This window comes from Engystomops pustulosus, chromosome 5, assembly GCF_040894005.1.
Source record: "Engystomops pustulosus chromosome 5, aEngPut4.maternal, whole genome shotgun sequence".
NCBI lineage: Eukaryota > Metazoa > Chordata > Amphibia > Anura > Leptodactylidae > Engystomops > Engystomops pustulosus.
Genome location: NC_092415.1, coordinates 187,693,300 through 187,707,946, shown reverse-complemented (window position 1 = coordinate 187,707,946; position 14,647 = coordinate 187,693,300). Strand labels below are relative to the sequence as shown.

The window sequence follows — 14,647 nt, the reverse complement described above, 5'->3', positions numbered from 1 at the left end:
CAGCTTATCTCCACCTCCCTGTACAATGACCTCTATATAGATAACACTGACCCATCATTACATCACTACTGACAATAGATGATGTCACAGCTTATCTCCTCCTCCTTGTACAATGACCTCTATATAGATAACACTGAGCCATCATTACATCACTACTGACAATAGATGATGTCACAGCTTATCTCCTCCTCCCTGTACAATGACCTCTATATAGATAACACTGACCCATCATTACATCACTACTGACAATAGATGATGTCACAGCTTATCTCCTCCTCCTTGTACAATGACCTCTATATAGATAACACTGACCCATCATTACATCACTACTGACAATAGATGATGTCACAGCTTATCTCCACCTCCCTGTACAATGACCTCTATATAGATAACACTGACCCATCATTACATCACTACTGACAATAGATGATGTCACAGCTTATCTCCTCCCCCTCCCTGTACAATGACCTCTATATAGAGAACTCCGACCAGCTCAGGCAAGATGACTGCCAACATAATCATCAGAATATACTATGAACAGAAAATATAATTGGGTTAAAAAAAACGTGTTTAGCTTTTTTTGGGTTTTACTTTGTGAAAAAAAATTTTTAGGTGACACATTACCTTAGTTTCTTTAAGCTGGAAACAGAACACGACTTATCGAGTCAATGTTTTATACTCCTCGTCCAGAAGTGGAGCTGCTGAACGGTGAATTGAGGTGAACCCCCAGTAAATGTTGCAGAATGGTTTTGTGTTTGGGTCTCTTGGGTTATGGGGGAGAAAGGGGGGAAATCGCCTCTCTCCAGATGTGTCGTCTTGTAGCACTTTTGTGGGATTTTTGGCTTGTTTCATGTCTTGGCTCCTTCCATCTTGGATGAGATTACAGTGAGGCTTTAATGGGATAACACGCCTAAAGGAAAATATGGTTTACGATTATTGGCAGATTTCCCCATTTTCTATAGTACAGTATCAGACATTCACATAGGTCAGAGCTCATCATGTACAGCGCATTAATAATGTGCGGCCAGATTTGTATACAGTAATAAGATGTCAATGAAAGCATCATCTGTCGGCTTCATTAACAAAACTTCAGTGCTTCAGGAGTCCTGATCTTTCCCCGTTTTTCTCAAAATTAGCCCGAATGTGATTTTTCAGAGTACAGGCAGTCGTCTGTAAGTCAGGTGTTCTCAAGTAGGGAACTGGCTGTAGAATTGAAAAATCAACCCTACTCTGAAAATAAGCCTATATTTTCAGAACCATTGCACCTAGAAACACAGGAGAATCTCCCCTTAAATTCTGCGCAGAGATTGTGCACCTAGGTGCCAAAGATATGGAGATTTCCATTGTTAGAGTAGGGAATGAATGAAAATTCTCCTCTTTAAAATGGCACCATGACTTTTCTGGTTGTCATGGTACAGAAGTTGTAGCAGTTTAAAATGTTTCTGTTAGTTGAAGTAAACATGAAGATGAAGGAAGAGGGAGCTGCAGGGAAGAGAGAACTGATAGATTCATTGCTCTAGGAGCAGGACAAGGACGGGTTGTGTAAGGAAGGTGCTAGACATGAGAATTTGGGATGAGCCGTTCTAAAGGCAGTAGAATCACAAGAAATTCACAATGAATTTTAAGGTTTGTATGGTTATGATGAGGTTGCAGAAGATGGTGACGTGATTGTTTGCGTCTATATGTTGATGAGCTGATGGGTTCACACATTCTCGGTCCCTGCCTCCACAGCCAAGTCTCTGCATATTGATATGATATTCAGTGCCGGGCAACCAATAGAATTGTTTCTCTGTCCTGCTTGTCAGGAAAGTAGCAAAGCATTTCAAAGTAAGGAGGTATCTAATGCTCTACCAGAGGTGGAAAGAGACTATCGGAGATTGTGGCCAAACCTTTCCTGAAAAGGGAACCTGGTTCTATAGTGCTTTTTAACTTTTAAACCACAATTGGCAACATTTTGGAACTTTAGGTAGGAAATTTATCATTGCAATCCATCATAAACTAGGGGCGATTACTCATAGATCCAGGTACCATGACACTGGTACTGAAGTAAACTTTTACAATTCTGCTAATGAGGCTCAAGAGCTCCTGTGGATGTTACCAGAGCCCATCACAAGCTGTTACACGGTCTCCCCTCTGCTCTCTTCCCCCTTCCTCTGATGCAATCTCACTGCAGCAGGGAGATTCAACAGACTGAAGAAAGGGGGAGGGGGGCTCCAGCACAGTGTAACAGCCTGTGAAGCTATAGCATGGAGAGGCTCTGGTAAGAGCTTTTCAGGCTCGTTAACATAATTATAACAGTTGATTTTAGAAGGAAGGCGATAATGGATAACACATATAAGAAGATTGCCACAGTCCTGGCTCTGAGTAAGTGCCCTAGTTGGATTTTGATGGTAGATTTCCTTTATATTATGGTATAAATCCAATTTTAAAGTATTGATTTTAAGTTACTGGTTAAAGCTACATAGTCATGGCGTAACGCTATGGAAATAATTTTAAAAGGAAATATTCTGTGTAAACCATACAAGCTTAGGCGCCATAACTGATATAGAAACAAACCCTCTCAAATAGTAGGAAGGTCATAATGATGTAATTCTATAATTTTTTTTTTTTTTTTGGTGAATTCCCCCAGACTCAACCCCCCCCCCCCATGTCACCCGCACAGCTGCGCAGTCATGCTCTATATTGAGTAACTGTATTAAGTATATGAATATAATCTTATGATTTCTGAAGTTTTTGCTTCACTTGGGTCTTTCTCCTTCGTCTCCCTGTAGGAAGAAGGAGATATTAAGGATGATTATGTCCTGTCTAATCAGCTGTGGGTAAGCCGGACTATGCCACAACGGCTTGGAAGAAGTGTTTCTAATATTGGCTGTGTGCTGTCATACGCTTCTCTGTGCAGCTTGGAAGTGACGTCCCCAGATATCGCTCGGTCCATGATTGACGTATATACGTTATTGTTGCTGAGAAATGCCGTGTGCTGTATTACATCTGAGGCCATTGCCTACTGCCCGCTCTGTGACTGGCTCCCCCTACAGTAGTAGTTGTACATTACACATACCTTGTCTACAGGATGGGAATATACAGGATCGTATCATACACAGGAGGATATAGTCTATGGTCCGTGGCTGTATAAATTGCATGGGCTGTGTATGGCTTTTATAGGCACGTATGGAGTTATTACATTTGCATATGCTTGTGTCTTGTCCCCCATGTGTCTTGTCGCTCTGTGCTGCTTCTTAAGCTAGCTCTCTATACTTTTAGGTTTTTTTTTTCCTCTAATTTTCTTGCTTTGCTTCTGCCTCTGTCCATAGGAACCTGTTTATGCTTCTATTTACACTCCTGCTATACCTGCCGCCTATAAATGCCAGTATTTTGTTCCTATTCATCAGGTGAGGAAATTGTGTGCACCAGCAAATACCACTATTGCTTCTTTATGAGCAACAGGGACTGGTTGTTGCAGACGTTTAAAAATAAAAGAAATGGCCCCTAAAGGACATAGGTTTTAATAAAAAATTGAGCTTGGTTTCTCCTCTGAAAGTGCTTCTTCTCACACACTCACTGTCGGCAGCAGATAAAACCATCAGAGAAGCAGTGTAATGTCTTTGTTTTTCTCTTATCTAAATAGTGGTAAGAAACGCTCATTTAAGAATGTTTTGTCAGTCCTATAATTGGCTTCAATGATTGTTTCTAACTACTTAGGAGAAAATGGTTAAGAAATCCTCAGTGTTCCCTTAGACTGCTTCTCTTATAGCTTTCTCTGCAAGGGAACGGTGTGGATTTCTTAACTCTAAGTGGTTAGAAGCTTTCATTGATGCCTCTTCTGACAATGCATCCTCTTAAATGAGTGTTTTTAACCACTAAGAAAAGATATGAAATCCCCTCTGATAAGATATTCACTCTCTAGATAAATCTAGATAAAACGTTTCCCCTATGAGACACCAGACTGCTTCTTTGAGAAGATATACACTCTCTAGAAATCTGTTTTCTGCTTGGCAATTTTATGGCTTTAATGAGTGTTTCCAATCAATCATCCTTTTAAATGAGTGTTTCTAACCATGTAGGAGAACATAGAATAGAAATCCACTCTGAGATATAAGGCTGCTTCTCTAAAAAAAAAAAAAATTATGCAAAGGGAGGAAACGGCTATTGTGGACCAAGCTTTTTTTTTTTTCCCCCCAAGGAAAACCTCATAGGCCAAAAACTCATTAACAATAAAAAAAAAAAAAAAATCCCCCAAAGTTGTACATTGCCTTTAAGTAGTGGGGGCACAAAAGGACAGATGGTGGGAACCTCTTATAGCAATTATTCAAGTAAATGACTTTTTTATTAGGCCAAGAGCGCACAAATGTAAACTGTATACATCTGCAGTATTGAGTAAATTAACTACTTGAAAAAATTACAAACTAAAAACATATGGTGAAACATGATACATCAGCACAACATTACAGATATATGTACAAGAGCTATAGGATACGTATCAGACTGATGTTGTTGCTGGCCAAGGCCCTTTATATTGGGACCGGCCAACCATCTTCTGGGTGTGGGAGCTCTTGCCTATTACTTACCCCCACTTGCCGCTTCATGCCCCTGGTATTGGGTACTAGTATACATAAGGTTTGAGACCATCTATATGGTAGTGTAGATATTTGGCCATAACTGTATATGAATGGTCAGATCAAGGTGTGAGATTAACCCTTAGATGCCGTTGGCGAAATCGCCAGCTAGTGTGCCGTTTTGTTTTTTCTCCTATAACTTTGCTTGTTGTAACTTTTAGCTCACCTGTGTTGCCTATACTACTGCTTTACTACCTATAATTCACCTCTGAGAGTTATATTACAGCTGCCACCATGGCTTTTCCCTATTGGTCCCCCTTCCCTTTTAAAGTACACACAGCTCTGGCTGATACTAGCGGGTTGCTGTTTGCTGTGTTCTCCTCTCCCATAGTTCATTTCTTTTTCTTTCTTATTTTCTGTTTTTTGTATTTCTCTTGCGTTCAAGGTCAGTAATGATAGAGAGAGTGAGTCGAGTCCGGTGATGTTTGCAGAATGTCATCCTTGGCGATGGAAGGTGATTTTTTTGGATGTGTAGAAGATTTCTGGGGCACAAAATGTTAGGTTTTGCAAAGGCATATGTATAGTAAGAGAAATCTGGTGTAGACCACAGCAATGATGCATAGAAGCTGCGGGTGGCAAATAATGCAAAGATTTATACAAACCTGGCCAATCAAATGGAAGTCTCGGAATCTCTGGGATGAATTTTAGGAATTTGTGCAATTTTCTTTCATGATGTGGAATTATCCATGCCTTGATTTAACGTTTTCTCCAAGATTACATATACATCTGGCCCAAGGCCACCTCGTATAATCCCATTAAGAGTAGGGTTGGCACAGGTAGAACGTCTTGTGGTTGGAACACATTCTGAACATCACAGATTAGCCCTCCCCATCTCTCACTAAGCTACATGAGAGCAATAAAGGTCAGATGCCATATGTCTAGACTGCAAAGGGCTCATCTCTATCTGCCATTCACCATTTTTTTTGGGGGGGGGGGGGGGTGTCAGGGTAGTTTTCATAAAACAAACATATTTGCATGTGATATGATCCAGCCGAGCACAGCCCATAGCATTCAGCCTAAGATATACAGTTCATTATGGAAAGGGGATTTTTGCAGGTAATTTAATTACGTCTCGCTCAGACATACTGAGATGAGGGGCTGCCAAATACCCCCTGAGCTGCTTATTTTAGGGGAACTTGTGGCGGAATAGAGTTGTACAAGAAATATTGTATTTGTCTCGTCCATTTCCTCTTGCCTTCAAGCATCTGGGATTCTGGCAGCTCCACCGTAGACATGGATCCTACTGAAAAATACTAGTTAAATATCAGTATATTAGTGTATATAATAAAGCTTGAGAGCTGGTCCGCGTGATGTGGTGTAGCCAAGGAATGGGATGGAATGTCATCAAATCGTCTTTGCTTCTCTATTAACATGGGCATGATGTGGACTTTTGCTGTAGCTCTGGATAAGACCATCTCTTTTTATAAATGGTTCTTCTTGCTCTTTTTATACAGATCTTAAAAATTTTGCTTTTCCCAGTGCTAGACATGGTCCTGGTTGTATTGTATATCTGTCTGTAATGGCTCAGGAGTGCACTAGAGAAGAAGCTGGCCAAATACATACATTAGTAATAATTTACTTGTATTTGTGATACATAACAGTGATTACTTACAGGAAACACAATGCAACGGTATGGCCTCCATCTCTGACCTCCCCTGAGTGTGGACTGGAAGGTCCCTAGTAATGTAAGCGACCATGTAAGGACTGTTTTATGTCACTCAGAAGGCAGTCGCAACATTGGCAACAGCCAGTTGCTTTTGGGAGGGAGGGGGGGGGTCTGGCCCAGATTACATATTCTTACAACTAATAATACATTAGTAGGTGATACAGATAATACAGTGTGACTAGGTGATGATTGAATAATCAGGAAATATATATGTTTAACTATTTAACCAGCAGCGACTGCAGTTCTTTCAATTTGCCGATACACGAAGGACACTGGGCCGTGTTATGTGGTATTGAAACTCTGTCCTAATCGCTTAAATGGGTCGTACCAAGATCGATTGTTCTCTATTGGTGTTGGTCCAACTGCTCGGATACACCCTGGTCACAAGATCTGGGCCCGTTCTCACTAATTGATGGAACGAATGGTGTAACATGTGTCCTGTCGCTCCATATTATTCAATGGGTGTGCAAATATTGCAGAGGACAGCGCTCTGGTATCTCCAGAACTCTCATTTACTATCTGCTAGGGGCCATAGATGCCACAGTTGCTTGATCATTTCTTATGCTCCCAAAGTATTGAATGGAGTGACGGGATTTGTGCTCTTTTTGCTGCTGCACCTATTAATGACAATGGGACCCCTGTTCTCCTGATCTGTAAAGGACTGGTCTTGCGAGCGTTGGGAGTTCCAGCAGTCAGACATAAGAGAGGGCAGTGATGGCGAACTTCTTTAAAGATCGAGTATCCAAACTACAACCAAAACCCAGTTATTTATCCTGGTGTGTCAACACGGCAATAAGCAGTAGGTTATCGCCAACTGCTCTACCAAAACTTTCAACCGTATCAGCATCCTGAGGACACCAATACAGTTGAAGGAAGCTGGAGAAATTTAGATTGTAGCTTCCCTCCAAGGCTCCAATGAACAGGAAGAATGGCACAGCATAAACTTGACTAATGCAACCCTGTCCACACCTACTCGCTCTACCTGTATTCTCAGGAAGCCCAAAATGTTGTGTTCAAATTCACCTGAGCGCCACAAGTCCTGCGCTGCCCAAGACAGCGGGAGGAGGCCATGAGTACTGTCTGGCAAACTCCTGTGCTGGGGCGACAGCCTGGGTGCCCACAGGGAGGGCTCTGAGTAACACCTCTCGCGCCCATGCCTTAGGTCCTTCCTGTCACTGGGATAACTGTGTATCTTGGTACAACCGACTTAACCCACAAAAAACTATAGGGCCAAGTTGAGGTGGTTCTTTCATGTGGAATATAGAAAGAAAAATGTAGCATCTTCTGTAGCAGTCTGCAACTGTGTAAATTTCCCCCCAAAAAATTAATAAAAAATCCTCTGGTAGAGCACATCCTATATGTGTATAGATGGCAGGTATACAGTGCGCGGCACAGGTGGCCTCCGTCCAGTGACAGACACATCCGGCGGTGCTCTCCATGTTACGCCGGGGGATGCTGGGGGTCAGGTTTCTCTCTTTTTGTCTCCTCGCTGAACTCCCTTTGAGGAGCAGAAGCCGGAGATGTGTCCTTCCTGTCATGGTTATCGTCTTCTGCTGTCAAAAATTGGACTTTCGGTGTCTTTCTGTGCGAGAGATGTCTGACAGTAAGGGGGACGCAGCAGGGGGCTCTGTATCTCTCTAGTCATGAAATTCATCTGGATATAATAAGTATTAGAACTGCCAGAAGCAACGCAACGTAACTCTTTACATCCCATATCGCTACAATAATATGATGATATACAACTGTTACTTATTTTTTGGTACTAATTACCTTTGACTTAATTTTTTTAAAATCATTTTTATTAAGATTTTCAAGAAACACAAACACACAACCCCACCCAACCCCGACCTCTTTCCTTTGAATTAATTCTTAATAGTTGTCGGTGGTTTATTATTTTTTTTATGGTAAAGATCTGTAAAGCCAAAATGCTTTATCATAATCACAATGTATCCATCCTCAAGATGGGTACTTACTATTTTCTGGGGCTTCCACTATTGGTTTCACCCTTGATCACAGTAACAGGGATCACAAGTACCCCCATTTTGAAAGACTTAATACTTCAGTGAAAGTCTAGATCATATAGCTGAGTACTGCACTGGATAGAAGCAAAAGTGATTGTGGCAATCTTAGTTCAGAGCTCATCATGATGGGCGCTACTAGAGCTGAGGGGGGCAGGGTGGATGCTATTGGAGGTGGAGGGGGTGACCCTACTAGAGCTGAGGGGGGTTTGTGGACGCTACTAGAGCGGAGGGTCAGTGTGGAAATACTTATACATACTATAGTATAATCCTCAATGTTTTGGGTTCATTTCTCGTCTCCTTTAAGAGGTCCTCATTGATCCATGTTCTGATTGGACACAAATGAATCCCAAGGACTATAATGGTGTCTGTTTTCGGTTATTGTGTCATTTTGCGCCACCATTTTTATCTTTTTTTTTTTTTATTATGTCTCCTTATCTTGGACACCGATATGAGACTCTAAACCTTCTATGGGTCCTTTACAGACATGTGGTGTAATGTCCCTAATCGCAATGTCCCCAATTCTGTTCCCAGCACATGCGTAGTCTGTTCAGTGCATGCACAATGCGGCGTGTACCAGGCTAGTTTCATTAAAGCAACGGGCAGATGTCAGGAGCACCAGAGATGCTACCGATGCTTCTCACAGGACCCATCTCTAGGTTCCCTTTTAGACTTTATTCGCACTAAAACCTTTACACAGACATTTCCCAGGGTTACGTACAGGTTTGTCCTTAAGTTGAATTTGTATGTAAGCTGGAACAGGTATACTTTGTAAGGGTGCTCCATACAAATTATTTTTTTATTCCTTGTGACAATTGGATTTTTAAAAATTTTGGGTTAACAATGGAACAAAGATGGAACTTTATTGCAGACCAGTTACTGTTGACTGGGACTAAAGATCGGCAAATTGCCAGCATCCAGAGAGAGCTTCACCAGAGGTCACAGAAGGGCAGAGAGGTCCTTTTGTATCTAGAGGTCATCTGTAAGTCAGGTGTCCTTAGGTCAGGGACTTAAGAATCCCCTGCAAACAGTTGTTAAAAGTTATAAGTGACGTCTGAAGGTTGAGGGATATGCTGAAAAATGTTTTGTGTATTTTTTTTTTATTAATAGATTTTTCTCTCTCCCCCCAAAGCAGAGGGTCACTGATGGCTCGGGGACACGCATGACCATTGAGGAGAGGAAACAACAGATCACTATTAGAGAAGAAGCCTGGAAGTCTAAGGGCATCGGAGCCTCCAATGACTCCACTCAATTTACTGTTGCGGGACGAATGGTAAAGAAAGGTTTGTGGCCTTTAGTTTACTTCCTTTTTCCATATCCAGGTTGTCGGTAAGCCCAGGTTTTCAGCAAACCCCTTCTTGTGTTCTTAAAGAAATCCGAATCCTTGGATACCTACCTCCAATATAGAGGAGACATTTACTTTTGTATTTCACAAAATGCATTTTGCCTGTAAAAAAAAATTGTGTGAAAATTGGTTTTTTTTATTTTTTTTTTTTTTTAGTGGGTTAATTCCAGGTTCAGAAATGGGTCTGACATTTACTCAATGGGTAGCCATGTGTTTTGCATTTATCTTATTACTAAAGTAACTTTGTTTGAATTCTTTCCCTGTTGCAGGCTTGGCATCTCCTACTGTCATTACAGCTTTACCATCACCAGTGGCTCTTAAACCAAAGTCTATCAATGCGGTCACAAAGCCTTGTGAAGGTTAGTAGGTCGCTGAGTCAGCATCCCTTATAGATGTATAAGACTAAGAAAAAATCTTGCTAAACAATATCGGCATATTTTAGAAAGTCAGGAGTATCTATCACTGCCAAACTGTCCTGGCCGCTGAAGTGGAGATTGGGGGGGGGGGAGTGCAGGCAAAGCGCTTCTCCCAATCGCCGGGAGAGCAGAGCCACACGTGAACATGTAGGAATGTTACAAACCTCATATGATTACATACATACTCAACCTTGTATGTGTGTATTCTGTAATGTACTGTATATACTCGAATATAAGCCGACCCGAGTATAAGCAGAGACCCCTAATTTAAACACAAAAAACTGGGAAAACCTACTAACAGCCCCCTCTAGTATGTAGCTTGCCAGCCCCCTCTAGTATGTAGCTTGCCAGCCCCCTCTAGTATGTAGCTTGCCAGCCCCTGCTCCCCAGTATATAGCCTACAAAAAAAAAGTGTGCTCCCCTTCCGACATCTCCTGGCAGGTCCTTTTCCAAACATCGCGGCCCGGCATCTGCTCTGTGTCCCCACGCGGTCTGTCACAGGCATTGTGCTGTCAGCGTGCCTGTGATGAACCCTGCAGGGGAACGGAGCCGATAGAGGACCTGCTGGGGGGCCGTCGGAAGGGCTGTACACTAAGTTTTTTTTTTTTCTTATAGACTCCAGTTTAAGCCGAGTTACAGTTTTTCAGCACATTTTCGGCTTATACTTGAGTATATATGGTACATGTCCGCCTCCACACTTGGTAAAGTTTGGGTTAAGAACTCCCGTTTTATTAGTAACGCTGATACAGATTGTATGATTTTGGAACAATGTGCCAGAGTTTATTTCGGCTGTAAGGAAACAACCATACAGTAACTTCATGATCTGGCAGCATCTAGTAGTAATGAAATGGAAGGAGACCACACGCCTCCCGCATAGGGAAATACCTGTCACCGTCCTATTGTGTTTTGTTTCATCACCCATCGTTTATTCGCACATTCTTGTTTTGGTGCCATAGGGGTCAGTTGTTATGTGCACTTCATACAGTGAGCTGGAAATGCAAAGCTTAGCATGTCTCTGAATTATTCCCTTTATGTTCTTGCACACATTATTTTCTTTAATTACACTAACTAGTATTACCTTTTATCTGATCTCCACTTTTGGCTGTTGCGTCATGGGGGTGAAATAAACAAAGGGAAGGGGTTTAACACTCTGCTGCCGCAGAGGAAGGGTAGAGGTTTTACACTTAAGGGGAAGCCGTGACCAGTTAGGACCATACAAAGTAGTAGACCGTGTTAGAAATTTGCCCTGGATATCTGTGTAACCAACTTTGTTTGTACCTGGACTTCTATAGAATACTTAATGGAAATCTACCAATTAGTTTTTGTTTATTCTGAACCAAACATACCTTGAGAATGCTGTAGTTACACTGATGCAGAGACATATCTTGTTCAGTCCCTGAACTGAGCGGTAGTGGCAATTTACAAAATTTCAGGGCCTTGGGAAAGCTGGGTGCTGCTGGCTGCAGTACGCAAACACATAATTTCCATATACACAGGAGCTGCTTGAACGGTCCAGTCAGGACTAATCAACCTGAGCTAGATGACTCATACACAGCAGATGGGGGATGGTGCAGCGATTGATTACTTCTGTTTGTTGAGGACAACAGTGAATACAGCGTTCTAGACTTTTGCTGGGCAGGACAAGGCAGTGCACTCAATTCAGGGATTAAACAAGATATGTTTCTGCATCAGTGTTGCTTCAGCATTCTCAAGGTATGCTTGGTTCGTAATGCATAAAAACAAATGGTAGATTTTCTTTAAATGGACTGCTGTACAGCAGGGACTCCGAGCAAAAAGGAAGAACATTGCTGTGCTCAGTTAAGAGATCACACACACCAATGCTCAAAGTTCAGCTACAATCCTAGAATATAAATGCTTTACTTTTTTCCACAGTCCTGTTGCTTCCAACAACACACACAAAGTTATGGTTACACAGATCTCCAGGGTCAATACCGAACGCGTTGCTTTGTATGGACAAAACTGACTACCTTTTCAAGTGGTTTCCATTACTTTATTATTGACATCCTATGCTCACGCTAGGTCATCAGTAGAAGATTTCCCCTGGAACCTCTTCAAATCCAGAAGACCCCACAATGCACCAGAAATGGGCACATACTGGCTGTTAGGCCCCTTCTCCACTGGCGTTTTTCACGCGGGAGTTCTGCGCGTGCATTTGACGCTCAGAACTCGCATTGCACTCTGTCCCATTGTATTCAATGGGTCTTTCTCCATTTGCGTGGTTTTCAACGCGCGTGCTTGCGTTCGTTTGCACGCGCGTCAAAATCGCAGCATGCTCTATTTTTGCGAGTCACGCGCAATTTTCACGCCCCATTCAAGTCTATGGAGATGCATCAAGAACGCATTGCACTCGCAATCATTGCAAGTGCAATGCGAGTGCAATGCGTTTTAAACGTAAGGGTTGCTAGGTGACCAGTATAACAGTATTTCCCCTGCTCGCGAACGATCATTTAATTAAAAAAACATAATGAAGAACAGTGAAGAATAGAATAAAAACAGTGAACACAGTGAACACAGGATCATTTAAGATAAAAACACAGTGCAGAACACAGTGCAGAATAGATTACAGATGTTCGGCACATCTGCTTACTTGTCGGGAGATACGCGCGGAGCGGTGCGAACAAAATAGCATGTGAAGAACAATATATATGTGTGAAGAAGACATTGCAGATGTATGGAAACATCTGCAATGTGTTCTTTACACACATATATATTGTTCTTCACATGCTATTTTGTTCGCACCGCTCCGCGCGTATCTCCCGACAAGTAAGCAGATGTGCCGAACATCTGTAATCTATTCTGCACTGTGTTCTGCACTGTGTTTTTATCTTAAATGATCCTGTGTTCACTGTGTTCACTGTTTTTATTCTATTCTTCACTGTTCTTCACATCTGCTAACTTGTCGGGAGATAATATACGCGCGCGGAACAGTGAAGAATAGATCGCAGATGTTTGCAACTTATCAGAAGACATTATTTTTCAATTAAATAAAACATTTTATTCCCGAACCTTGGTCCCTTTGAAAAAGTCCCATTGACTTAAAAAAACGCGCGTGAAAAATGCACCGAAAACGCAAAAAAACGCGAACAAAAATGAAACAAAAACGCAGCAAAAACGTCAGTTTTTCACGCATTGCACCCTGACGTGAAACGCAACGCTAGTGTGCAAGAGGCCTTAGTATTGCACTCTATTAAGGGCAGCTCCTAGTTACTGATGAGAACCAAATGGGAGCAGAGCTGAAATGGCCTGATATTACCGCTCCATACACTGCGCTACCTCTAGCAGCCTTGGCTTCTGCGTGAGCTGATCTGTGGGGGTGCAGAAGTCATCCCATCACTATTCTATGAACGGATCATCAATCATCTAACTCATTGCCTCATCTATGCCCGAGAGGGAAAAGTTCAAGCAAGTCCGTAACTAATGGGTTACTCTGAGGCTACTACATGGTTATGATGTATTGTAATAACCAACACACAGCTTCGTTAAGCAGTAAGACTTCTCATCCCCATCTCGTAGTTACACAAGTGTCTTGTAGCCCCCTCTAGAGTTCATTAGGTGCAATTAATCTTCTCGATTGTTGTCATTTTCCGACTACACAAAACGACTCGTTCAGTGTCGCGGAACATGACGGATTTGTTTACGTTTTGTCAAGTGATTCTCGTCGTTTTGTAAACTTTAATTAATTTTTACTAGAAATTGAAGCCAAGCCTGAAATGCACTTGGAATCTGATAGAAAATTGGACAAACTTGAATCATTTTTGGGAAGATTACACAATAAAGGTGGGTGTGTGCAGGTTCTGGTGACGCTTGTAACACAAACTGGAATATAATTTGGTACTTTGGGTTTCAGTAAACGAGGTGTAATGGAGATTCATATTGTGTGATCTGATTGCTGAGGATTTGGTTAAATTATAAGGGAACTACATGTTCTCTCCCACCCTGGCCAGTATTGGTCCTTCCCACAGCAATTTTTTAACCTCTCTGCAGTAGTATGGGCGCAACTACAAACTTTTAGGAACTTTTTGAAAACTTGAGATTCATTATAAAGTTATAATGTATTTAACAATCAAAAGTTGCCTTATGTAATGTGCAATAAAAGGGTTTTTTTTGACAATTTTTTTTTCAGTTGGAGGCCTCCAGGACACGACGCTCTCCGTCACCAGTAAATCTGTGAAAGAAGTCATGAAACTAGATGACGACGAGACGTTCTCTCGCTTTTACCGGCCACTGGAGTTCCAGGCCACCCCGGCATCGTTCTTATTCGATGATGATTTTGATCTTTTGTTTAGCGCTGAAGAACCAAAGTGAGTGAATCCGATCAATTATAAAGTAGCCTCATAAGTTTTGACGTGGACAACATCCAAAATGGCACCTCATTTGTTCAGAGGTTGTGTATTGCAGCTTTTGTAGGAGCTGAGCTACAATACCAGGTAATGCTGGGACTGGTTATGTTTCTTTCCCCCGTTCCAACTTTTTTTAAAGAGTTTTCCAAGAATAAGAGAGAACCTCCGAAGAAATGCATTACCACCTCCCGTTTTCAGTTTTTGGAATTGCACCCTGCCCAGAGTTCC

The 14,647-nt window shown here is 41.9% G+C and overlaps 1 protein-coding gene across 13 annotated transcripts in view; it reads left to right on the top strand.

Annotated features, from left to right (window-relative positions):
• The window catches only part of SVIL (supervillin), a 90,138-nt gene that overhangs the window by 50,967 nt on the left and 24,524 nt on the right, over window positions 1-14,647 (top strand). For 4 of the 13 annotated variants that reach the window (XM_072154069.1, XM_072154062.1, XM_072154061.1 and 1 more), the window contains 7 exons: window positions 2,772-2,819; window positions 3,312-3,389; window positions 4,999-5,067; window positions 9,430-9,580; window positions 9,912-10,001; window positions 13,770-13,856; window positions 14,203-14,380. In XM_072154069.1, the coding sequence (XP_072010170.1) occupies window positions 2,772-2,819; window positions 3,312-3,389; window positions 4,999-5,067; window positions 9,430-9,580; window positions 9,912-10,001; window positions 13,770-13,856; window positions 14,203-14,380 (701 nt within the window). The remainder of the gene's footprint in view (window positions 1-2,771; window positions 2,820-3,311; window positions 3,390-4,998; window positions 5,068-9,429; window positions 9,581-9,911; window positions 10,002-13,769; window positions 13,857-14,202; window positions 14,381-14,647) is intronic. The other 9 variants (XM_072154071.1, XM_072154074.1, XM_072154070.1 and 6 more) reach the window with 7 other exon arrangements.